Raw genomic sequence first — 26,851 nt, 5'->3', positions numbered from 1 at the left:
ATTAAATGTTACTAATGGAACTAGTAAGCATTTAAAAAAACTATTTTACTGAAGAACCTCATTTAATTTATTCCTACTTGCCTAATGCAAGTCCTTTTAATGAACTGAATGCAGCACGAGTTTTACCCTGACACCACTGTCGTGCGCTGGTCCAAGTGTAGCAGATAAACTACTTATATATGATAGATAGATTGACTGATCCTTCTGCTTTCTTTATCTAAATAGATAGCGTATGACGTGTCGCTGGTGGTACTTGAAGCAGACACCTCTGCTTCTTCCAGTTTTTTTTCAAACACACGCTGGAGTGTAAAAAAAAATTATATAATTTTTTTTAAACGCGGTAGAGTGTAAAAAAATTATATAATGTTTTTTTACACTCCACCGTGTATACATGTATATATGCGCCATCAGAAGCAAAGCAAGCATGCAACAGAAGGCCAACAAGGTACCGTGTTCTTTGCAGTCCAGCTGCCAGGGCTAGCGCGCTTTCTGGTAGTCACAATGTGTTAGTTATGCGCTGCTACCGCCAGGACTCTGATTCATACCCTGGCTTACCCTTTCTCTCTTTCTGTCGTGTGGCCTTCCTGGCGTTAGTGTTTTTGGCTCGCAAGTGACATCGCGTCGTCTGGTAAAGACTCCATTGTTCTTTTCCCAACAGCCTATTGCATACAGACGAACGTACTGTGCTACATACATAGAATACGCAAGACTGGCTAAGACATCTTGTTCTCTCACTCATACAACAAGATGATCAATGCGTATAGAACTCAATAGCGTGTTAGGAGATTCGCTGACCTCTCTGTTTAGAGACAGAATAGGTCCGCTTGATTTACGTACGTATAATGTCGTTTTAACTTCTTATAATGGTACCGTACTTTTGTTAAGAGACAAAAAGAGGAGCTCAACCCATAATATTTTTTACAGGCAGCAGTCATACGTACAATTCTAAATAAAATCACAGTTCTGTGGTCCTGTGTTTATATACACAGTTATGTGTACCCTGTCAGGCGTTAACATCAGGTAACACTGATATTCTGACACCCCCTGACGATGCTCTACAAATACTGTCTTCATCTCAAATCTTCCCTTAGTTAAGCCATATGTGTGTCCTAGTAGTGTCGATGGAAGAGTACATGCTGCAGTCAGTTACACTTGGCCACTTATGTCACCTATGATTGAGCCTGTCGGAGTGAATAGTAGGCACAACAAGTGTTGTATTGGCATGTTAGGGCAAAGGTAAAACTAAGAGGCTGACGTGGGAAGCGATACCAGCGGGTAGAACCGGACGATTAAGGGGCACAAAGGAGAACACCAGAGGGGCACACAACAGTTATACAGTAGCCTGTAGCAAGGCCTGCCATCGTAGCACTTGGGACGATACCTGAGAGCAGCTGCCTCTTAGCCGGTGGGTTGTCTGTTTCTGAGGATCCTGCCTCTGAGTAGGCCGAAGTGTCTTTGTGCCGGGATGATCGGACCTCGTCGCCAGGCCTCGAGTCCTCTAGCTGCGCCAGTATCTGCGATAGCGATGGCTGCTCTGGACCGCCTGGCCACTCGCTGTTAGGAGTCTCCAAGGGCATGTCTTCGGCGCGCGAATGCACCATCCCTGCTATAATCACAACGAAGTAAACAAGAAACAAACAAAACTCACATGTAGAAACTGCGTTGTTGTCGTCAGTTCTGCGTATATTTGCGTATTAACCGAAAAATTTAAGCGTGATGTTTATGGCAATATTGATGTAACTTTTTAGGACTTTATCAGGATGTAAGTGCGTACCAATCGTTGAGCGCGACATGAGCAAGCAACTAAAAAATGCGAACGGTGCATTGTGATACAAAAAAGCTAGCAAAATTTTTTACAATGGACAATTGGATACAACTTTATTATGCTCGTTCTGGTAACGTCTGCAGCTTTGTCTGCTTGAGTTGGCGTCTTGGTTTTTGGCCTCTCACTGGCAAGACATATGCTAGAACGTTTCAATTCGAAAAGTTGCAGTTTACAGTTACGCACAATTGCTTGAGGTAAACGGCTATCTATGTATTAGATTAGGAGATAAGTTGTGACGGGAATCGAAGTATATCATTTTTGACCTACTATACATTACATGATTCCCGCTGTTGATCAGAATTAGTTGCAATTTCCAAAACAGCATGTTTGAAAATTAATTTAGTCCATGCCTAATTGTTGCTTCGAAACATTGACCGTAGACGCGATGTTGGATTTCGGTGTCGTACACCACAGCTGATTAAGTAACTCACAAACAATACCGTTGTTATCTAATAAAACATTATATTATACATATTACAGAAGCACACACCTGTAGACATTAACGAATGGCTAGATTACGCTAGAACGTCTGTACGACTATCCAATTAAATACGAACGGATACTACACTGAGTCCAACCATAGTCTTCCATATTCGATCGTCATATCCGGCCATGACTGTTCTTTTCGCTCTGACCGTAACCTGTACCGTCTAAACCATTGTTACTGACAACGATGGCCTGTAGCATAAAGCGTTTTGCTATGTGGCGCTGTTGTTTGAGATTCGAGTGAGGAAGCTTGTTCCGTTGCCTGTTATAATGTATTTGCTGTTTACTGAACTGATCCCGCGGTTCCTAATAAGGTTACCCGTTCATGTTAGGCCAGCTGATACAGTTAGGTATGTCCTAAGGGATCCTAACAACAACAACAACAACCTGATCAACATTATTATATACAATAATAGCATTCTTATACGCATATTGTGAATGTGACAATTTATTTATCTGTTTCAAGAGGTTTTTGTTACCGGACCATGGCAACGTGGTCAACCGGCAATAACGTTTCCTCCCGCCTACTTTTGCCAGCCGATCACCCCACGTTCCAGGCGTTTTATCGTTACCTTGAATATATCTATCTATGTACCTGCGGTTTCCCGCAAAGACTGTTCAGGTAGAATTCAGTAACATCGATCAAATACATGCGAGAGCGATTTTGGCATCGTATTGAAAGGCCGGCGTCGGCGTTATTAGCAGGTGCATCGAATCTATTAAATTCACAACAGCAATTGTTACTCTTGCAGTATTCTATGACTATTACGGTCTATCGTAATCAACTGGTGTGGTCCGGATCGCGATCAGAGGAAGTGCTTAATGGACTCGGTGCGCCTTACTTCACCTACCACTCTGAGATCATTGACTGGCCAAGGTTGCTGAAGTAATCAATGTTGGGCCTCCTGGGGAGTTGGGGAACAGAACGGAGAGGTAGAGCGGGGAAAGGAGAGGGCACAAAATGGAGATGACGAGAAGCTTAAGTAGGTGAAGTCATGCGGTGCCGCTCTGCCCCCACCGAACCCCAGTGAATAATATCATCACGACCAGCTCGTCGCACGTGTTTATAGCATCACCGCAGCAGGATCCATGCGATTCAGGCAAACAAGTAAATGTAGAAGAATCACTATCGTAGAACACGTTTGTAAATGTGCATAAAGTGACAATGTATCACAGATCAATCGCAATGTTTTCACTAGCACTGCTGCTACTTATAGGATAACGATTTACAACGACAATCCCACTCTGTGTAGGCAAGAATGCAAAAAAGTCAAGGGGCAATTCTTTAAACCAGGCAATGTAATAGACCGAGTATTGCTCTGGCCCATTTTTCTGTCCGCGCAAAGCACACAGATAGCTTTTAGTTTATGCTGTATTCTAGAAAGATCGGTGTGTTGTATCGACCGGGTAATGATCGACACAAGCACACCACCATGCTGATTAATTTATTATTTTTTATATTGTTCAAATAATATTACTACTTGCTAACAGCAAAAAGGCTAACTTTCGTGAGCTTTCTATCAATAGTGCCCGTATCTCAGTAGTAGTAGTAGTAGAAGTAGTAGTATTCTTTCCATTGGGTAGAAAAACTTGCAAGGAGTCTACGTTTTGCAAACGTTTCAGTTACTATTTGTGTATTTACATCCGCGACTAATTAAAGAGGGTCTTTATTATCGTCACGATACCATTGAGGCAATGACAGTAGGTGGCTCGAAAGACCGGTTGGATAAGAAGAACTCAGCTGTTCGAGCAGTAAGTTGTGTTCACAAGATGAAGGGCTAACTTAGAAGATGTGGTCGATTGAAATCGAAATATAATTTTTAGTATTACGGTGCTTGCAATCCGAACTACATTTTTTCTTTAACTCTATTAAAGTAGAAAACGATCCGCATTACAACTCCGTTTGCCGAAGTACGCCATAGCTATCTGTGGATCATACAAGCACCGTGAAGCGTGTGCGCAGAAACCGAGGGTACGGGTATATTCATTGAAGATGTGATCAATTTTATCTTCTTTATGTCTTCTACGGCTTCTTCTGCTCAGCGGTCGCAATCATGATAATAAACCGTAAATAGCCTCATTCACCACGGGGGATTCTAACTCGATGTTGATAGGTTCAGTCGAGAGTTAACATGAAAAGGCTGCAAGAGTGATGGCACTCTTGCCCCCTACTTTCCTGCTACGGGTCGTCCGTTCGACGACATCCGTCAGTTTTGTGTGTCTTTCTACGGTGTGAGTGTGTCCAGCTATGTTGCGGCTCCATGCATGTAGCCTGCTGCCGCTAAACAGCGAAGCCGCTCTATAGTCACTTCCCCGTAATGTAAAGGCGGAGTCTGCGAGGTTCTGGGATTACCCCGCTTAGAAAGGTCGACCAAGCAAGCCGGGGGAGACGATCGTAAAACCACTCGTTTGGAACTCTCTTGATAGTAGCTAAGAGCCAAGTTAGGACAAGCAGGGGACTATTTTCTGTCTTGCCGTTTTCTGGGTTATCGCATCCTTCAATAGACAAAACACAGATATTCTCTCTCTCTCTCTCTCTCTCTCTCTCACACACACACACACACACACACAAACATACTCTTGTCCAACCAAACTCCCTGGCATCATCCTAGGGACAAACCAGAGCCCAATCTTCGTTGTCGTGGCACGGGTTCCAACTGCCCTGTCTGACCCAATTCCCGCTTTAGCCGAATCAGCTCTCACCATGGTATGCCGCCGTTTTATCGTTGCATGTTTATAGAAAAAAGAATGAGTATTTGGCCTTTTTCAACGAAGAAGTGTAGACAAACTCAAACACAATCGGATCGCGAAGTCCCGTTGGTAAAAGTCCGGCTCTGGTGATGTTCTTGCCAGCCATTGCACTCTACGAATACTTCACAAGAGACCTGCTGTGTGTAAAGCATGGCGTTCGTCAGCATCAATAACAATGCTTATTCCGTAGACATCACGTGACAGAGATGACATACTGTATATGACAACATTCGCTCGTGGGTGCTACTCTATCGATAGGGATGGACTTACAAAAGGCAAATGACTCATTGTAAGTGATTTTGTGCACCTCGTAATTACTAAGCCCCATTTAAATAGAGCTTTATGTGCCTGATGTGACAAATAGCTTGACAGACGAGGCATAACAACATTATCGTTATGATAGAGGTATACCAGAGGATACAGACTCTTTGAAACGGTGAATGAGCTTCGTGAAGAGGTACTTCTATGTTGTAAACTTCACGCTCGAATAGAACCAGGCCTAACCAACAACAACAACAACTTACTGTGCATCTCTCACAAAACCGTTCCGACACGGTACTACTATAGCAATCGGTAACTTGTAGTTCTCTTTACATTCAACATTTGAATCATTCAAGTGTGTCTAAAAAGATGATGAATGAACTCATAAGCTATCTTATATATATATAAGCTATTTTGGCATTCACATATTTTCGAGAATGACTGGTTTAGTTCATTCTCGTAGTTATGTCATCTGATCTTATTTGTGTGCTTGCGGTTTTGAACGGCAATCTATAGCGTAAATGTTTCGATAAAATATATCATGTATATATATATATATGTATATACATATGGTAAGCTTGTTCGAGCTTAGCTGCGGACGCTATTAAATTATATTTAACTTCAGCAACATTTAAAGCGGGCATTTGTTGTATTTGAAGCTCGCGTGTTTTACCTCCGATACCCGAGCCATCAGACATTAGCCTGGCTCTTGGCACGAAACGAAGTGTGCCTACGCCTCAGTTCGATCCAGACGGCCAATTTTACCCAAAGTACACCGAACAAGCCCATTACCTATTTAAATGTAATTTGAATTTTTGTGTGAATCGTAAAACTTATGATAATAATGTTATTATAAAACTTCCGAATATACATATTTGAGATAGCCGTTCTGCTGTTACTGTTACAATGGTTAATTTGTCAGGTTAGGTAAGTTCACCAGAGGAGACCACAAGCAAACGAGCTGGTTAGCAAGTTTTAATTTTCTCAAGAGGCTCTGTTTTATATATGTACCTATATATAAAATCAGGGTAAGGTCGATTTTCTTTTGCGACGTTCCAGCAGCAGCTGCTGTAGCAATCACAGCAGTATCGGGGGCAGACGCAACTGTAGGTGAGGTAACGCGTAGTAACTTCTTCGTAAGCAAGCATACCGTAACAACGGCTTTAGCAACGTACAGGATAGTTACCAAAGCAAAAGTAACTTCTATGTGTTCGCATTGCATAATCTGGGTCTCGTGGCAGCATGCTGGTGCATATCGTAAGCGAGATTTTGCTTGCCACGCAGTGGCGTTATGACTCTTCGTTGGGCCGGTTGTCGTAGCGATCTTTTCTAACCAGCAAACTGCCGAGATAACTAGCCAGCTACCCAGCTATTTACCATTATAAGAACAATTTGTTCGCTATAGCGTTGGCTTGCGACAAGTTTCTTCCCTTCAGATAATCCGCACCGCACAGAAGCTGCCTTCGCTAAGAGGAAATCCACCCGTTTTGCTAGGTCAGTCAAGCTAGCTATAGTGGCCGTTGGCCATTGCGATCGAACAGCTAAAACGAAGCCTACCACCTGCCCGCACGGTTGGCTACCAGCTAATTTGATCTGGCGGACGGCAAACCGCTCGTTTGGATGGTAGCGCAGATTGTTAGTCAAGATTACGGTAGATGGTATAAATATGATATACTGATAAAAGAAGACGTTCCCGCAAAGCACGAACGCTTGATGTCGTTGGTGAAGCTGATGAAGTCGATTACATGGTGTAGATTCTGCGAAGGTTGAAAAGTTTGTTCGGATTTGTCTTGTTCATGAGTCAAACTTACGATTAACAGAACAGCGCGCGTTTGCTGAGAAAAAAGCGAATGTATTCGATATACTATGTGTGAGGTACGGTGAAACGCAGTAAAATATTTGAAGTCTTAAGTAACAAGGTGCTTCGATTGTTTATTTCCAGACTATGTGGAACCAACGAATATTCGCTTAATATAACAGTGGTATATAAAATTGTCCGTGCCATCTTTGGGTCATCAGAGCGTGAAGTGGCCTAAATTTAGATATCTAGAATTGTATTATGACCTGTCATCACGATTGCTCTTTGTGTAAAAGACATTTCTTATCGGTTTATTACGCAACTTCCCTAGTGTAATAAGACTTGAGCAGTACGTTACCAGCTTTCCATGCAACTGTCTCTTCGTTCTCTATCGTGAGTTCTTACATACATACATACATACACAGGAACGATTTGAAAGAAGACGGACGGAAGTTTCTTAAAAGCTATAGTTTAGATTGCTGGTAGATGGTCCGGCATAGAATATCGTTTTACCGAAAGAAAAGAAAAACTATATATTACAGCCTAAAGTATTTGGATTATTGTCGAGTAGAGATACGCTTTACTTATCGGCACGGCCGAACGGTGAAACCGAGAAAAAAATAATGATTCTGGTAGTTCTCGGCAGAAAAAACGTGGCAAGCATTCTGTGCGCTACATGCCTATGCATCGTGCGTAAGAAACTGACGGTCAACAAGTGAGCGATGTGCGTAGCTGCAGGCTAGTTATGATACGTTTAAACGGTGTTATTTAGATGTTTGCACAAGCTGTGTTTTCTTGTTTAAAATGTTTCGTGGTAAGATATTTAGTCTTAATAGACTTGACTAAATATCTAAGCAGTAATCAGAGCTATAATAACCACACGAGCCACCTACGTAGACACTTGAACAGATCTTCCTCACAAACGCTCTGACCCGACCTACCATCACTCGCTAGCTCGCTATTGCCAATCACATATATTATAGCCATACTCTTACTATCTTATTCGGCTGGTTATTACAATTACTAAATGAATATGCGTTGGCCGCCGGTGCCCCCACTCTAGCGTGCCCCTCGTTATATTTCCCTCCATAAATCAGTTCTCACTGACAGCATTATAGCTTTGATTACTCTGGGCAATATTTTCATCGCATCGATACCTATTCGTACATATTAATAATACCAATAACAGCATCAAAACTCACAGCTGCTGCTGTTGGACCGCTGCAGTAGAATTAGCATGGATATCGCGCCGCAACGTAACTGCTGGTATAATAGTATTCGTCGGGTAGACAGCCGGGTGGCAGTTGCTGGGTCGCAAATCTGGATTCAGCTTTCTCCTTCTGCCCCCTTCCCTCTCTCTTCGACAAAAAGCGCTTATTTGCAGCCCCACTTCGCTTAGTCTTCCCACATTCCCGGTGATCCCATGACAGTCATCCTCTGCTAGATGCAGAAACGATCACAGTTCAGCCACCATTGGTCGTTGCTCGCCCACAGAATAGCGATGGGCCGCGATAAACCACAGTTTCGTTGAGACCATATGTACAACGACACTGTTCAGGTATATTGTTGCATCTTTACTTGGCCTACGCAGTTGTTAATAGAATATTTACCGTCGATGGTGATTTTCAGAGAAGAGTATTTGTATGATCGTCAATTTTCTAGAGGTCGTATAAGCCAAACACAGGATCTTGACAAGACAAACACAGAATGACGAACATCAGATTCGTATACGTGATGAAATGTCCCTGTAGGGTAGGACCGTCAGGACAGAACAGGCTACAGAGTGGCACTTATGATAGATTATACGCATTGGATATATACGTAAACAAAAAAATCGTGGCTTATGGAAGATTCGAGGAAGATTTTGTATCTATACAGCAGATAGTGTAAAAGAAAAAATGTATGCACAATGCTTAAATCATATTTTAGCCTCGGCTTGCGACGGGAAATCGTGTACAGGGTTGAATATCGTGTGTTTACTCTTTCTATTATCTGAGGTGGTTAAGCTTGACGTAAGTGAATTCGCCCGCGTTCAGCCGACTTAAATAAAAGGGCAATGCCACTCAGCGTGAGACAGAGGGTGGTTTCGACAGAGAAGCGGGCTCACGCGTAGAGAGTTCTATTCATAGAATGGTTAAAGGAAGCATAGTCGCTAAAATAGGCCTATTATATATCAAGTGTTTGTTGTTGGTCTCAGATCTGTTGACATTCTGCCGAAGGAGGCATTGTAAGGGGTTGTTGGGGGCAATTACTCACCAAGCTCCCTATCCCCCGCCTCTTCCAGTTATCTGTTTTTGTTTGACGGTCTGTTTGTCTCGAGGGTCTTTTTTTCCGTAGTTAGAATATTTTGAACGTAGCAAGCGACAGCGGTGTAGCGAAGGCCACGATGCGTTTTCCCAGAAAAAGTGCGCGTCCAAGCATTAGGCAAATTTCCACTCATTTAACCATATTAAGACAATTACTGGTTTATTCCCATAAGATTTCACGATTCGTATGCAAAATTCACGCCGACCGAGCACGTTCGCTCTGAATAGATACTTTTGAAGCATGGCTGCTTGTATGACGAAGAGTAGCAAAAGTACCTTCGCCAGATTTTCATGGCCGTTTCCACCTTAACCAGACAAACAAATGGAGAACGGAGTATGATCAATGAATCACATAAGCGACCTTCGCAAATACAGAGTGATATAAAAAAGGTGGACACTACAGCAGACTTAATTTCGAAAGTTGCTCTTCTATAAACTTAAATCTTCAAAGTTTCATTGTAGCCATTGCTATCGGTTATGCTTAAAACGTTATAGACTATTATTTATTATAGTTAATGATTTGGCGGCAACTTAAGTAAAGTTGGAAGCAGAAAATGTGTGTTCGCTATACACAAGGATAAAGAATATGTAATAAAAGCAAAATGGAACTATTTTATATTTGAACCTAGCTTATTTAGCTGCTATCAGGGATTTTAAAGGTGGGGAAGTGCCTTACTCGTGTGCCATAAGAACGCGGTTTCGAAACACCATATATTTGCAAAAGCAGCTGTTTTAGGCTATCTTTAGACAAAAGGCCCTCGTGGCGGTCCAGTAGTGGTGTGCACGACTAATAAACTTAAGGACATGCAACGGTGTAGGTTCGAATCCAAGTGTAGACCGTTTAGTGGTAAAAGCCACCCTTCTGAAGCAATGCTTTAGGGCAGAGCCATAAAGTTTACAACATTTGTTTAGCTTTTGGGTAAAAAATAACGGTCACAAGATACCTAATGCTAAAAATTTTTAAAAATGCTGAATGTTAAATCGCCAACAAATGAAAACCACTGCCCTTCTAGCTTAATTCTAGCTTAAGCCTTCGTAATCGCCAGTCAGTGAACATCTCACGATGACGCAGTTAGAGTTCGCATGTCGATTTTTTTCGCGGAACGAAATCGCTGGCGAGGTATAAGCACCCTTCTTATCATTTCGACGTCTTACAGTACTCTGGTACGCGTGACCGCCAATGTACGTAGCTGTTGGCTCTCTTTTGGCTTCATCGACTATTCAGTCCTAGCTCTAGCGCTGTTTTTGTCCTACCATCTCCTGCTTGCTTATTAACTCTATGCCTGTTATCTGAATGCTCCATTTCTCTAGGTGGGTTCGTAGCTTTGCAATGCCTCTCTAACCATGCAAATATTTATAGGAACCAAAAGCTGAAGGAGGACTCCTGTAACGTGTGCTGTTATCCAGTGAGTGTTCCTTTCAGTCAAAACAATTAACGATGTTACCACACAGCCAGCCGTTCTTCAACCATCCGCAAAAATGGTCGTGGTCTTCTTTAGCAGCAAAGTCGTTCGCTCGTTGGTATTCTCGATAGCTCCTTCTCTATTTATTTCCACTCCCAAAGGGAAAAACAGTATTTACTCTATGCAATAGTTCTCTCAGTTTCTCAGCAGTGATGACCAGAATATACCAATGAGGTCGACTTTCTGCTTGTAGGACCAATATCGATCCTACTGGACTAAGGCTCGGGGTATAATTTAAACGGGGTGAAAGTTGGGCCATAGGGCTGTTAACATTGTTGAGCCGTAACCACGATCCTATCTGATTTAACTCTACTTTATAACAAAGTCGGTAATGCTTCGCTTTACGTTGTTACAATGTATGTAGAAATAATTCCAAGGACCTCGTCGTCAGATGTAGGATAGTGTTCTTTTTTGGTAAGAGCCTGTTTTTCTACATCCATGCTTCACGGTTGAGGCTGAACGTTTGTGCTAATCTATTTTTGAGACTACCAGAGAATTTAGAGAAATACTTTGGACTAAATTTGTATATACAGCTTCGTTCAAAGGAAGAAATGTGCTCGACGAACATATCCTAATGTGATGTGTACTGATGTGCATGTTTGAAGTTGACAATTCGATTGAGGCCTTATCAAACAATAAGATACCGGTGTTAGATGGGTTCCAAAAAGGCCTTGAAGTCCTAGCGTTGAAATTAAGATGACATTGAAACCAATGGGATTCAGAATGCTTATCGAAGACCATGTTCGTAAATAGCAGCTCGGTGTAAGTTCGCAGTTCTTCACGGGACTTCACAGGAGTTAACGTCTATTGAATCATTACAGCTATGACGGCCGGATTTTTCTTTTGTTTTGTCATTTCGTTGGCTTACATGGCTTACTCTCAAAAGGTGCGAACACTCACACTAATAAGTGCGACGTACACGACGAACGTGCACGATTAGAGGCTTTGTATCATCTATAGGGTTTGTTTTATAAAAGGTCACGTTCGATTTTGGCATTGTCTTTAACTGCCATACTTTTTTTTGCAATCCCGTTAAAATAAGACATAAGATTTATGGTTCGTTGGTCTCTATAAGAAGAAAACGTTGAGATATCGGTTTGATATGTTTACGTAGAGGTTCTATAGTGTATAAAATTTATGTCAGACTTGGTAGTCAAATTCGACATACAGTTCCTGTATAGAAGCAGTCACTATCAAAGAGTAGCTGCGGTCACATACAACACAGACGAAAATTATGATCAAACAATCAAACAAAGGATACTATTATAAACCTGTAGACCAGCTGCATAAAGCTACAGCTCACAGATACAGAGTAGATAATATGTAGATTCACATGTATGTTGTGCCTGATCTCGGCCTATTTTCATATCGAACGTTTCGTAAAACAGTAGATTGGATGATCTCGTTTACCGCAGCTTGAGATTTACAAATTTTCTGTCATTTCTTTGTTTTCCGCTAGATGAGCGACCGTGCATCTGCTATTTGACCAGAAGGCTCTGAAGCGTATGTCTGCTTCACGCGTGCGATTGTGTATATGTGCTCAGTCCAGGAATCTGTCTCCATGATCCAGAACTCCATTGCATATGAATGTTCACGCTTTTACTCATTTCATTTCGCTACTGACGCCGGAAAACAACGACCACCCGAGTCGACCCCGCAGACAGATGTACTATGGCCACCGCTACAGTTCTCGTTGCTACGGCAGCCGCTACCCCAGCTGGGGCGGCGGCGGCCCCGACTGAGGAATCCATGCTAGCATTACCATCGTAGAGGGTCATATCATACATAGGGGCAGGAAAGGGGAAAAACGGGGAGGGGTAGTGCGAGTTATAGACGAGTGCCAAGACATACGGATTGTTATAGGCTAGAAGGATAGTACGACGAAGACGCTCTTACGAACTTATCGTAGCGTTCTGGGAAAGACGTGGTTAGCGTTCTGATGAAGTAACTCCATGTGAATGTATGCAGCGTGACGCACTAACACTAATAATCGCGTTATATATTCTTGTTATTATTGCGGAGACAGTCACAGCTCTGGAACTAACCGCCACAGCGGCCAGTACAACAAGCAGGGTGCTTGCTGGCTTCGACTTGATCAAAGGGCTTTCTGTCGTCCGATTCATTCTTGGCCATCGTAGTCCGGGGTAAACGATGCTGTTGTCATTAATATGAAATAGTTAGCCAGCGACGGGCGAGCTCCGCCCCCGCATATTCTCTTAGGAAATACGGCCTTGCTGTGCACCGCTAGAGAGCAGAATAACATGATGACAAAAGAGCAAGAGGCGCCGACTACATCGAAGCGGATCAAACCAGCAGCAGAAAGGAAAAGGGAGTGTGTCCGGGGGGGGGTCTCGGGAGAATGATCACTTCCGAAACATACGACCCGCCTAACCCGCACCCCTTTCTCACGCCACCACCGGCCATAGTCACAGTAAAGGCACTAGCTATCACCGATGCTACCCAGAGATATCAAGCTAGCGAAAACCCGCCACCAGCTACAGAACCCCATCACAGAGCTAAGGGAAGTGTGTGTATTTCATGTGCGTTCTGTCCTCGTGACATCACCACCACGACCCCTGTATACTGCGTGCCGTCCCGTTCGCTCGCTCGTTGCCAGTACCGCTCACGCCCCAATGACATTAATTACTCAGTCATAGCGGCCAATCCTGTCACTGGAGCTGAGCGGGACGCAAGCAACAGCTGCTATGGCCGTGGCTACGCGCAGCGGGCCATCATTTGGCGATCGCGTTCAGTGGCACATATTGGGGTGACCAAGTCGTCGTAGTTGATGGCCAGCGTATGGGAGTGCCAAGAAGAGAAGGATACGAAGCGTTTTCGTGGCCTTAGGCCATATCCCCCCTCGTTCTCTCTCCTGCAATTGGAGTATATTCGCCACCATCAGTTGTCATCTGTTTTGGGTAACCAACATAACGAATGTTAAGTCCACCGATATGTCCATAGGTAGACGTCGACGTGGTCCACGTAAATGATTGGACATAATCGTAGAGCTGGTGCATGCCTTTTCAAGCTACTGTATTACGTTTTTAGCACGACCGTGCCAACCCAACTGGTCACCGGATCACAGCAAGGCAGCGCGATAACAGCATCGGGTCCGACCCTAGGAACGCCACAGCTATTATGAGGTAATGGGACGAGGATATTGGTGTCATCGTGTTGAGCTGGTTGGACCTTTGGCGGTGGCAGTGGTTAGATGAATAGGACAAGAAGGGGCGTAGATGGGGAAGCATTTGGGGTACGGAAAGCGTATCAGTTAATTTTAATCAATGCCTTCCAGCCGCTCTTTCTCCTCTTTATGGACCTGGCTGATGCTTGGCAAGCAATAATTAGCCCTTGCAGTGGCCATCACAAGCTAAAGACACCACCTCCGTAGCTGGCACCGTCAGCATCGGCCGGTTCTGCTATTCCTGCGGCCTGCTTACGGGCTTTGTGCCAGTGTATGAGCTGTAACATAAATAATCGGGATGAGGTTAGCGCCATACGCTCATATGAGACTCGGATAAAGTCTTTCGAAGCTGGTTCATACGGCCCTCACTGAGCACACAAACATCCCCCTACTGTTCATTTGCCCTTGCTATTGCTACCATGAGCATTACTCTGGCGGGCGGCTGTCATCAGGAGTAACCGACTCAGCGGCCAACGAGCGGGCAGTGACTGACGCTAAGATAATCCGAAGGAGTCGACCGGAGCCACCGGCTAAATGCGAACTATTAAAGATAACTAGATAGGGGTTGGCGGAAAATACCGCAGGATGCTCGTATCCGGATAATGTTCTGTCTCGATGCGCAGCCCGCACCGTTGCCGACTGTACCACGCTCATATACGAAAACCCGAGAAGGCCACGAAATACTGCTATTCCTCTGTCAAAACGACTCAGCAGCTTGACCTCAGTCGGTGATTTTGCCTGCGTTTGAAATGCATTATAGACTAAGGTACAGGCGCTTGTGGGTGTCAGAGTTGATCTCCTACTAGGATCTACTAGGACGACTTGTGTGAAAAGCTGTAAGCAGGTCTAATAACGTAGGCGCGGGTCAGTGGATAATTACAACAATGTCAACGTGTGATGGAGCATATTATTGTAGCCTTACATCGATACTTAAAGATAGTCTAAAGAACCGCTTTTGAAAGTACTAAATTCCCATACATAGGTCAGGGAAGGATGGTAACATTTTGCCTGTTTCTCCTTTCGAAAATGCTTGCACACAAGAGGAAATACAAAAAAAAAGTCTTCACTTCATATGATTATCCCCATCTTCACTTTTCAGCCAAACAAAGATTTCTCTAAAAGTAGCAGTTTGCCTAATATAAGCCCATATTTGTAACCCGTTATTGCCATCTCGTCATACATGTTTGAGGTAAAAACAACTATTCAAATTTTCCTTCCCCTCAATTTATTCAGTGAGTGTTTTGCGACAAATGCTAGGGCACCACGAATGATGGCATTGTTACAGTTGCCACTGAGGCCATCTCATAGATAGAAAACACGGCTTTCATTTTTTTCCGGTGTTTTGTTCTACTTGAATCGCGCGCGGAACCAATTTTTCTCGAGTGTATAATAATCTCTACAAGTTGGCCGGCGCTTGCCCATGCTACCAAAGAGAATGGGAAGGCTTTGACGAAACTCTCCTTGTGTCAGCAGCTTATTTCTTCGTCGAAACACTCTTGAAGCCTGCCTCGTCAGAGACGGCGCCTTACACAGGCTTTGTTGGCTCCTTAGTCTAGTTCAAAGTCAACGTAGCAGTGAGTCTATGTGTTAGTTGCGTATCATCTAGGGCACACTACTGGCCTATAAGGTAGAGACCAGGCGTACAATGACCGTCCGTTTACTTTTCATACGCTTATCTTCTACTGACTAACCTTGAGCTTAGCCCCCTGAACAGTAACCTTGAGGCTGAGACTGCAGTTCACGTTTGGAGACTTCGAGCTCGTGGAAGCAGGCCCAGCAACCGAGACGGTGAGGGCTCAGTTCTCACCGTCGTTGCCGCTACTTCGAAGAAGTCTTTAAAGCTTTTGGCAGCAGCTAGGCCTATGGCTAAAATCTAGGACGTCGTGCAATATAATGTGAACGAGGCAGAACATCGTAAAAGAGCCACATGGCGTTCACTTTTCGAACATGACAACAAGAACTAAGAATCACCCTCATGACGTCGTAATCTGGACGCTTTGTATGTGCCAGAACGAATAATTTTGCTGCCATTCTCTCTCTAACCCTTTCCCAGCGTCTTCACGTTTGTAGCGCATGAAGGACGACGTGTTACAGAACTAATGTCTATTTGTTGTGTGTATCAAGCAGTGAAACTGTCCATAGACACCGTTCCCAGCTTCTAGCTGAACAACAAGTTCAGTTAGTTCATGACCTTGTACACCTATCAAAGGAGCTTATATCATACTGACACACAGTAGTGAACTAATCTGAAAACTGAGTAATGCAAACGGTAGTTGAGTGAGCTTGCGTGGACCAAGCTGATTTCCAAAAGCAGCGTATTTCTAAAATTTTTTGTTCTAGGAATCGAGCCGTTCGGAGGACGGGATCAAAACAGACGCACACCGCGCGGGGTCAAACGACTTCAAGGGGGCTAAGTTAGTGAGTAAGAAATGTTGCTACTTACGAGTCCATTTCTTTTTGTCGGAACCCTACCTGCCTATTTTCATCCCCATTCCCGTTATATGCGCTCTTTAGCTCTCTTATAGCTGCTCTTTAACCATTCTAATGGCCTTACTCTCACTTCGTCTCAATTTTTCCTTTCCACCTTCCCAAACGCTCTCTGCGTATTTTTTTTGACCTCTGCCGTTTGTTATTCCCGCCTCTTTCCTTCCTGGCGCATGCGCGTAACGAGCCTTTCGTATTACAAAGGCAATCAAAGTTACTATATTTGGTGGCAGCATGTGACTTCAGCGGTTAAGAAAAATAGTTTAGTCCTTCGCTTTTGACATTGAATAGGGTTCGCTCATTCTGTCACATTTTTCCATGGACGAGAAACTTAATGCCGAAGTCCACGAGCGAACGTAGCGATGGCTGTACTGACTGCAATACCTGATTGTAGTGACGGTGATGCTGTTCTGAAGGATGGAGGTGGCGGCGCCTATATTGGACATTTCCGGAAATTTTTTTTAGCTGTTTGAACCATAGCACGCTGGGTTCAATTTTCGTAGGGTTTTGTCAGATGGCGTTAAAAGGACTACTTTGCTTTAGTCCGAACTCTCATAGTTGCGTGGCGGGTATGGACGACCAAATTGGAAAAGTGGGCGACGGAGCCAAAGCACAAAACTGATAGGAACTGCTGGTAAGTTGTACTACGGCGGCATGAGCTGGCGAGTTGGTGCTTCAGTAAGGCGGGGTTTCGGATACTCCGGCGATTTGTTGGTTCTTCCTTTCTTCCAGTTGGTTTAATCGGTTGTTTTGTTGAGTAGTGACTACCCCCACTTCCACGACGACGATCACAGCGACGCAACTATTTGGTGGAGCACCATGGTGGTATCGTTTCATGTATCAGTGTGCTTGAGTTGCCTGTATCTGTGATCGTTGGGGTCTGACTATAGTTCATAGGCCCTCATGTATATGAGGTGCAGTGAGGGAGGCAGCGCCTTGATGTCCAACCAGTAGATCTGCCTTGAACCATTTCTATACCCGAAGTCACTATAGTTTTGTCAAGTACGACGAGTCGGCTTGATCAAGTCGACGGAGGGTCGACATTACACGTCTACAACCATCTCAGCCTCAAGCACGCCCACTGCAACCGAATAAGGCGAAAAACACGTAGCTACCAGACTTGGCTAGTGTGATCTGTGCTTACCCCACCATTGGTCTTTGGTAGTCGCTCTGTGTGCTCAAAGCCTAAAACAAGTCAAAATGTGGCGACTGCCTTGTGGCGGGGTGAGCGTAAAGCAAGATACAGGTACAAAGTGCGGAGATGGTAGGCAGTGAAATTAAATTGGAAAATAGGAAGGGAAGACAAACGGACCTCTTTTTGTCCATGACCGCCATAGCCGAGCTACAGCTTCTGCTATCCTAGTTACATTATGAACTAGCAAACCAGGGAGATCCACAAAACAGCTTTGATTCGCTTTCCCTATCAAAGGGCGCTGCTGCCACGAAAATCCAGCTGTTGTCTAGATACGTTAAAAGACCCTTTTGCCTTTCGCGGTGCTTCATTTCCATCTTGAGACTCCATAAGTCGTTCACAGTTGTCCTGGCGGTTGTCATGACTACATGCACCGCCACGAAACCTCATCGTGTCCAGTAGCTATTCAGAGCTATAGCGCTGAAAGATCAGAAGGAAGAGCAAATTAACCCAACAACATTATCCACTAATACAAGTCGTTATGCCTATGTGACACTTCTTTAGGGTTAGTGCAGCTGCTCCGCCGGTACATTCACCCACCCGTCACCGGTTGCAGTCGCCAGAAACGTACATCTGGGTAACATTATATTCGCTATAGCTGCATTATACTTGATTCTGTCGCGCATTAGGAACGTACTCCTTTTCTCACGCTGCCCTGTTTAGCCGACTGGGGCAACAGCGGGTAAATGAGCGAACAACAGGAGAATAAAAAAGAGATGCGTAAAAAGAGCTGAAAGGACACATCATCGTTGTCGCGAAAGGGTCTAACGGCGTTCTATTGGATCTTTCGGCTCCTCCTGGGCGGTCGCCAACCGAAAAGCAACAAACGAACAGAGAATCGTAACCGTGGCAGCGTCTCTCAGACCAACTGCACCCCGCCGTTGTGGTCTCGTAATGGCGTCGTTCAGTGAGGCTGCCTTTCGAAGGCAGCACAGTTGTTGATTGAGTTACTGCTTTCTGCAGTTCGCTGGTTAAAGTCTCTGTATTCGGTCGTTAATGTTTTCGTTCCGGGACCCGGTGTTGGCTGTTATTCAGCAGTCATGAATTAACTGGCATAGACCCAGCGGCTTACGCGATCGCAAAATAAGAGCCAGATAAGAAGCAGACAAAATAAAAACAGGAATAGATAACCAGCTAGTCGAAATCCATTGCATCTATCAACCGCCCCTGAGTCTGGTTCCGGTGTTGGTTTTTTCTGCTTCTATACGAGACAGAGATAATTCGGAACCAGACACTGTTACTGCTTAATCCTTCCAGCACGAGCGTTCCAATGCCGGATGAAGTGCTCGCCGTCCGCCTTTGGTATACTTTAGACATTCACGTGACCAAGAGAACTTTTACGTAAGATATCTTTTCCTCTAACAACGAAAAAGCAACAGAGCGGCAAACTTAACTTAGTAACTTCCTGACTGTTCCTTGCTTAGCGGCAGCAGAAAATTTGCTGCAGAGTATTCATACGTACATAAGCTTTTTAGAGTGGGGTAACTTTTCAGCATCTTGCATGCATCATAACGGGGAACTGCATGACTCTGCGTGTGAAACGCATACACATATAGAAGCAATTTAAGGCCGGCTTTGTATCTCACGGCTTCAATTTTCTCCTCCTTTTTTTGCAGGTTAATGTCCCGTACCAATCTGTTATTTTTTACTTTCTCGATGGGTGACCTTTATCTGTTTTGGTGTTGCAGCTGCAAGCAATCTGCGAAACATTATTACTACCACGGCAATGTTGTTATGGTGAGTTAGCGTTCGCCATTTGCCAGTCTCCGACTGCCGGCAGGCTCTGGATCTACACCTCGTTCGCGTTGGTACAATTAGGCACTAAATAGCCGGTGATGGGCCAAGGGAAGACACCAGGCAGGCCGTTAGTAAACGAGTTGTGTATGTTTAGACTAATGGCGATCGGCTAAGGTTAGTTGTGGCGGGGGCTAGGTCTTGTCGACGAGCAGCTGGTAACCGCCAGACACTCGGGGTGATGAAGAGATGTACTGGCTCCAGTGGTTGGAGACTTCTATGTAGCAGACGCTGCTAACTAGAGTCCAAATATAAAGGGGCAAGCTACGGAGAGGAAGAGAAAGATCAAATGGGATACGGGGCCAAGCTTAGCCGTCGCTAGACCCTTCAGAGCGTGTAAGTGCTAAAGCAGGATCGGCTGACGGACTGACTGGCCGTCTCGCTATCTTCAATTTATTTTAATGACAGTTGGCTGCTTCGATACGCAGAACAAATGATAAAAAAAGGAAATAAAGATGATATAATAAGTTCATATATGAAGTAGTATATGGAGGTTGAAGACAAATATCGTTTGTGATCATTATCGGCAAAGCGAAGTTTACTGTTAAAATTTCTGTGTAAGTACAAAGTAATGTACATCTAAAATGACATAAAAAAACATATGATGCTGATCATAATATTTGTGAAAAAATTGTGATTTCGACACAAAATCAAAATAAAATCAACCAAGAAAAGGCTACAGCAAGCCAGTTAAGTATTGTTAGTGTTTCGCGACATACTTCGTTTACTTTTCCAACGAAACTAGTTTGAAAATATGGTCTTCATCTAGGGAGAACTTTGGCATAACTAACCGATAAGTTGAAATTTACTACGATACTCGTAGTCCTACATTTCTATCGTTGCTATCGAAGCCAGTATATAGCTTAGGCATAGGAAAATTTTGCCCAAGTACAAAAACGTACGGTTCATTAGATAGCAGTTATTATCGCCTAGCGAAAATCAAGTTTCCATATTCTATAAAAGGCACCTTATGTAAAACAAAAGATTTGGTGCATACATAATTGCGTTGTTCACAGAACGCAACTGGGTACTCTTCTGTGGCAATCTCTTAGAGTATCTGTCTGGACTTTGGCATTCGTACTAGTTATTATGGACAAACGAAACAGTAATACCGTTATCTTCATTCTTCCATTGTCCTTGTCTTTAATAAGGTTATTGCATGCTCGGGGGTTCCAGTTAGAGACATCCCATTACGAAGCCAGGCCAAATAGTGGCTGCTGACGTTGTTTAGACTTTAATTATGCGTACATATGAAAGTAGGCTTGCTTCTGTGTTCTTCGTGACGTGGCTAAATAATAACGAAGTCGGTTAGCAGAAGGTTTCTCCGATTTTGTATGGCTTATGATTGCCAAAGGGTACGTTTCAAACACTAATAGACGGGCACCACTTTTAAACTGCATGGAAAGGCTACAGCCATGTCCGTAGCATACTAAACAATAAAAAAATGTAAAATAAGAGTATCAATACGATTAGCAACGGTCTGCTGCTAATCGTATCGATGCTCCTATTTTTTTTTTAAGTTCTCATTTTGGTGATTCCTCGCTCTAAACGAACCTTGCATATTTATGACCGGGTTCGAATCTACCCCGCAATGTGTCCCTAAGACTCTATGTCTCGAGTTTCAACGATTGGCAAGCAAATACGTTACCAATTAAGCTATCACGGCGACAACATTAGCAGACAATATAAGAAACAGCAGTTACCGTTTTCAGATCACTGATGGCCGGTTGACGCTTTACGATATTCGTTACATGCCTCGTAATTTCAAAGTCCCATTTTAGGTCTGACAATTCCTATAAATACTAAAATTAAAGTTTATGAAAAATCTCGTCTGGCAATGCTTTCCGTAGGAAAGGACATCTGTTCATCAGCCATGGCCCTTTCGAATAGCACCGCAGTCACCTGTTGCCTCTATTGGCCTTCCACGAGCCTTGATTTGCCCACCCATTCTATCTGTCTTCCCAGCTCCCCTGGCAGAGTCCATCTTTCCATAACCACCTGTTGCCCGGCGGGAAGTGCGTCTATAATAATGGCAATTGCTGTTCTGTAAACTGTAAAGACCACTGCGCAATTGAGGCTAAAAGCTGAAACGGCACCCGCACAGAGATGTCTTTCATAACAAATGATTTCACAGCTATTAAAAGCTGGTCCGCTGATGGGCTTCGGACAGCTCTGCTTGAAAAAGACTTGGATTGGAGAGAATAGTTAGAAGTATGTATATAAAGCAATAACGGCCACGCCATAAACGGCAACCATTACAGGGTACGTTTGTCAGCTATGGTTACTATCCACTACTATTTTGCGGCGATCAGGTCGCTTCTTTGCAGTTGATTGCTGACCTAAAATGACTGCAAGCGAGGGGTGAATGAGCGCTGATGCAGCGACGAATGACTCACAGGTCTTCTATATTGTTAGGCCAAGTTGCTCCACTGTTGTTCGACCATCTTCCTCCCACCCCACCCGGTTTGGTCCCCTTATCCCAAGATGTGTCTTCTGCCGAATCCCCTTAGCAAACTTATCTCCCTCAACTGTTGATGTCCAGTTGATTTGGTAACCATAGCTCTCTTTTCCTCGTTTTCTTTTGTTGCCGTGTCGGAAGACAGAGGAGACGCTTTTCGCGTCCCTACAAATATATCCTCATAGGCAGACGAGTCGACAAGCTCCGTCTTTCTCATCCCTTAGTTATCGCTTCCGCCTGCCGACGAGACGGGAGGAAACAAAGCAAACAGTGGCGGTAGGACTCAAGCAATCTCTGGGGGTTTGGTGCTCATTTTCCCATTCTATCCTGTCCAATGCGCCCCCTTCAGTCTTCCCCTTTTCTGGCCAGAACGACAGCCACTGATCCCCAAGAGACGTCGAATGAGACCAAAGATCCAAGTGTATTTGACGTTGCTTTGCCGTCTCCAAAGCAGAGAATTGACTTCTGTAGTCTACTTCCGGCGAATGAACAGGTCTCCGCCTTGTCTGCTGCCTCGATTGGGATAGTAGGAAAAAAACGGCGAAGGTCACAGACAATCCAAAAGGAACAAAGGAAAGAAGCAGGTGCGACTGTTGATGTGTTTCAATTAAGCGTTAATAGTGGTCAGACTAGTAATATAAGACATAGCGGCCGCAGCAGGAAGAAATCATTAAGAAGCTTAGAGTCGTCCAAAATTATGCGATACGAGCTGTTCTTTGTTTTCGATGTTCGCCAGTTTAAATGTCTGGTCTCTACAACTTAATTAGAAACGGAGCAGTTAGTGTCATCTTCAAAAGGGCGTCTGGGAAGCTATTAGTGTGGCTTATGATTGATTGGATCCCCAAGCTCAGCCATAATAGAAGCCTCAAAGAACAGATTTTCGCTAGGCGAAATTTGCTTGAAGTTGTGATAATAGGTATTTAGGTAGAAGAGATAGCCTTTGTGTATCCCTGTATTTGATAATACATAACAAAATACAAGCTGCAAAAATAAATTCAAATCTAATTGTTCCCTGATTGCTTGTGCCATGCCGTGCATACATGCATTTCAAAATCAGCGTATGTTTGGTAATAAAAAAAAAGGTACTAGATAACTGGCATAGCGGTTACTACTATAAATGTAAAAAAATGTTTAGTGTACGAAATAGAAAAAAATATAGTTATGTATACCCTATACACAATAGAATATCAAGAAGCAAATTTGAATAAATCCAAAAATTACTTGGAGGGGTTAAAAATCGAATTATGCACAACTGGGAAACGTCTATTGTTCGATACATAAGTATTTGAAATTTTAGTTTAGAACGCTTCACCGTTACGTTACTTTTGTTATTCTGTTGCCAAAACAGGAAAAGTTAGTCCAACTTCAGATCCTCCCTATGAGGTGTCTTGCTCTTCATATTCCAGTGTCATCAACACATTGCTTACGATTGTGTAAGTGTTGTTCTTTGAAGTTATGACAGAGGACAACTCTTATTACAAAGTACTATTTGCCTTATCGCTTATATTAGTATACTCAACCACACCACATGACAAAGCCCAGAGAGCCTTGTAAGTTACAACTTCTAACAACAACAATATCAATGCTATAACAACTACACAAGGAAACGTTGAGATTTTGACATGTTTGGCAGCATAGCGCAACTTCACCCAGTGAAATGCCAATGGGTTGGACTGCCGTTTCAATCTCTCGATATAGTGCCTTTTCTTTGGGGCGTAACAGAAAGAGGGTATTGCCAGTTCGGTCAAGGGTGCCGCTAAGTGTCGCGGGGGCGGCGGATAACTTCGTTTGCGGGTGGTGGTTCGTAATTCGAAGTTTTTAGCCAGGCCGATAGCGACAGCAAACATGGCCGGCAGAAGATGCGGTCGAACTAAAGCTTATTCCAAAGGGAATATTCTTCGGATGTGGTAATACACTGGAGAGACCTGTTCGTGCTGAGAAGAAGAAGCCTGTCACCGTTGCTACGCGCAGTTGAAATTCTGAAAGTCGCCGCGTGGCTCTCCCCGCTAAAGCCTTCGTATACTTAGCACCGCCCATTTTCATCAGCATATACGTATTTCTGTTTGTCCTGGTAGCTGGCAGGTCCCAGGTCTTCGCATGATAACATACCGGTCTGTGCGGCTGCCAGTCAGCTAATTAATGACGACAACGCTAATAAACAATCTGTTTATATTCAGTAGAAAGACCAACAGAGACGTTGCCGTTGTAACGTTAGCGGAGGCAGTGAGGGTGACAGCTGAAAGATCAGAGCAGGAGCAAATGAGGAGTCGCGGCTGATTCAATGCAGGCAGCACTCCTAGGATAATATGAAGTACTAATACTATAACGAAGGTACATTTCGGTGGTCCGGTCGCTTCAAAGAAATATCGTTACTCGAAAGAGTACACAAATGTCAACCGGTCAGCCGATAAAGGTGTCAATTTTGCAAATATTCATATATGGCACGCTTATTTCGGAGTCAGCCGAAAAGACTGTATGGACGAACAATTGATGCTTATAGGCAACGCATGTATTGGAGGACGGAGGATGTCAGTTTAATCCTATGCCAAAAAACTCAAATACCCGAAATTATCATAATCAAATAGGAATTGGCGATTTTATTGTTAACTTATTAATGAGTCTCGGTAAGTTTAAGAAAAAAGAAACGAAATACATTCGTGGATCAGCACGATAGCTTTGCGGGACAACAGGGGTCTGTTCAATAGATGATATAGGCGTCTTCACTAATGTACAAGATTCATCACACCTTGTAGAAACAGCCTTATTGTAGTAACTATAAATCTTTAATAACCCTATACATTATCTATGGTTTAGTTGCAGAAATTGGGGTCAGTTATTTAACATAAAATAGAATAGTATATATAGACTCACATTTTCAACTCGCATCTCCAGTACCGGGACCGTAAGGTGATTATGTATTTAGCTTTTGAACGTCTATCAGTATTTAATAACTGCCAATCGTTAATTAGCTTAAGTTCAGGTCCCGTGAAAATATTAAAAATTCAGAAAGCACACCAACAGTTTAATCGGGTCCGTACACGACAACTCATCTCTCTAATATAAGACAGCGTTGAGCGGAACGTCAACGTAATGAAACGCTCCTGAGGTATCAGCGCTTTTGTTTCGTAATTCGAAAGAGTTCTACATACATGTAAATATGCAGATTTGCTGGATCTAAGAAATGTATCCAATCAGTCATTATAAGCAAAGTGTGACTAGTGATACAAAAAAAAATTAATGATTTTTATAGATTGTCAACGGCTTTGCTGACCGAAATGACTAATCAGTTAGTTATAGGATGAGGATAAATTGGATGGCCTACGACCTGCGTTATGGCTAAACTATCATAGAAGATAGTGGTATTTTTATGGTACACAATATAGCGCATGCTATAGACATTAGCTAAAGATACTACGTGACGGACTAATTCATGGGTTCTGTCTCTGGCTTTATGAGCGTACGCAAGTATGTTTACATGTATTTGTGCCATCTGTTTTTTGATAAGAGATATGGTAGCGTCACCAAGTCAATGTTTACTTTGATCTGCACACCAGTCAAACTTTTTAATTGGCGCTGCCCCCCGACCCTCAAACTCGAGACCACCGCCGCCTACTGCTGTCTGTCATCGTATTGACTGTGTCAAGCTCCTACTGGGCCTTAGTCCAGTTTTCTATTAGGTACCTTTCATAGTACCCCGATATTGATAGATACCAGCAACGTGCCTATTGTGCTTGTTAGGCCATCGCAGCGGGTCGGGTTGACCGTGATCCGAAACAGATCGCTTTTAGGTTTCCAAAGTCATCCTTGATTCTATTTGGCCTCTATCCGAACATGCTGACAGTCTAGTTGCAGTCGATCGACACTGTCTATCAGGCCATCAACATTCGTGGCAACAAACTGTCTAGCAAGTTATCCGATTCTAGCTAACCCGAAATGATTCGCGGTATCGCATGTCGGTAAGGCGTGTAACTAGTTCGACCACGCAAACTGGGCGTTTTCTTAGATAGGAAGAACAACTCAGGAAACACGAATTGGTAGAGCGCTGTCAAGCCTTTCGGGGCATTGGCAACCCTAAACCTGCCTGCGCTATCGCCCTCTGAGTTGCCATGGTTGTTTGCAGTTTGCGTCCTGCGTGAGCTCCTCTCACTACCAGGCTCCTGCTCACATTGCCCTGCGATTCCTTAGTCGTGCCTTTCTTCCCCACTTCCCGTTAGGCGTAATTAGTTCCTTAGGGAGTTATCAATTACTTCAGGCACTTCTGACTGAGCTACTACATGTCCTATGAGCGTTCGTCTTCGGGCGGTGTCTAGCTCGAATCCCACGCGTCCCCTCCCGTTCAAAGGTTTTGTCCTCGGCATCGCAACTGCTGGCTGAGACAAACTGGTATTGGTCAAGCGCTTTACAGAAGAGCTCAAACAGTAATATTTTGTGTAGGTGCACTAATGTTCAGTAGGTGCATTGCTTTACCGTAGTCCTTACATCGTAGAAAAGGCAAATTTAAGAGGAAATAATGTCTTATGCTTAGCGTCATGCTACAAAATTAATTATCTTTATCAAACAGATACAGAGGTGAACATCAGATATGTTTATTACTGTTCTTTTATGTATTTTTTGTGACGTTTTCTTTGTATTGCGGTATTCTGCTAAAAAATAATGTCAGTTAAGTATAATAGAATACAAATTATTATGTAGTCGCGTGCGACTAAGAACTGCAAGATTGCTACAATACCAATGCCAAGAATCCAGGTCGTACTTATCATATAACAGCATACTATTATTATCTTATAATATTTCGCATTGAGCACCTAAGGTCGTTTTATCCCACTATCGACGATAATCTCTCTCTCTC

The 26,851-nt window shown here is 43.6% G+C and overlaps 1 protein-coding gene across 19 annotated transcripts in view; it reads right to left on the bottom strand.

The window, feature by feature from the left end:
• Positions 1–26,851, bottom strand: part of LOC111251066 (uncharacterized) — a 126,314-nt gene that overhangs the window by 12,298 nt on the left and 87,165 nt on the right. For 17 of the 19 annotated variants that reach the window (XM_022807308.2, XM_086991841.1, XM_086991835.1 and 14 more), the window contains one exon: positions 1,382–1,606. In XM_022807308.2, coding sequence (XP_022663043.1) covers positions 1,382–1,601 — 220 coding nt within the window. In that variant the 5' untranslated portion in view covers positions 1,602–1,606. Of the gene's footprint in view, positions 1–1,381; positions 1,607–8,323; positions 15,563–26,851 lie in introns of those variants that run through there. The other 2 variants (XM_022807304.2, XM_086991837.1) reach the window with 2 other exon arrangements.

The sequence above is a fragment of the Varroa destructor genome, unplaced genomic scaffold, assembly GCF_002443255.2.
Source record: "Varroa destructor unplaced genomic scaffold, Vdes_3.0 BEIS01000005.1, whole genome shotgun sequence".
Lineage (NCBI taxonomy): Eukaryota > Metazoa > Arthropoda > Arachnida > Mesostigmata > Varroidae > Varroa > Varroa destructor.
Note: the sequence above shows the minus strand (reverse complement) of the source record. Positions and strands in the feature narration are given on the sequence as shown.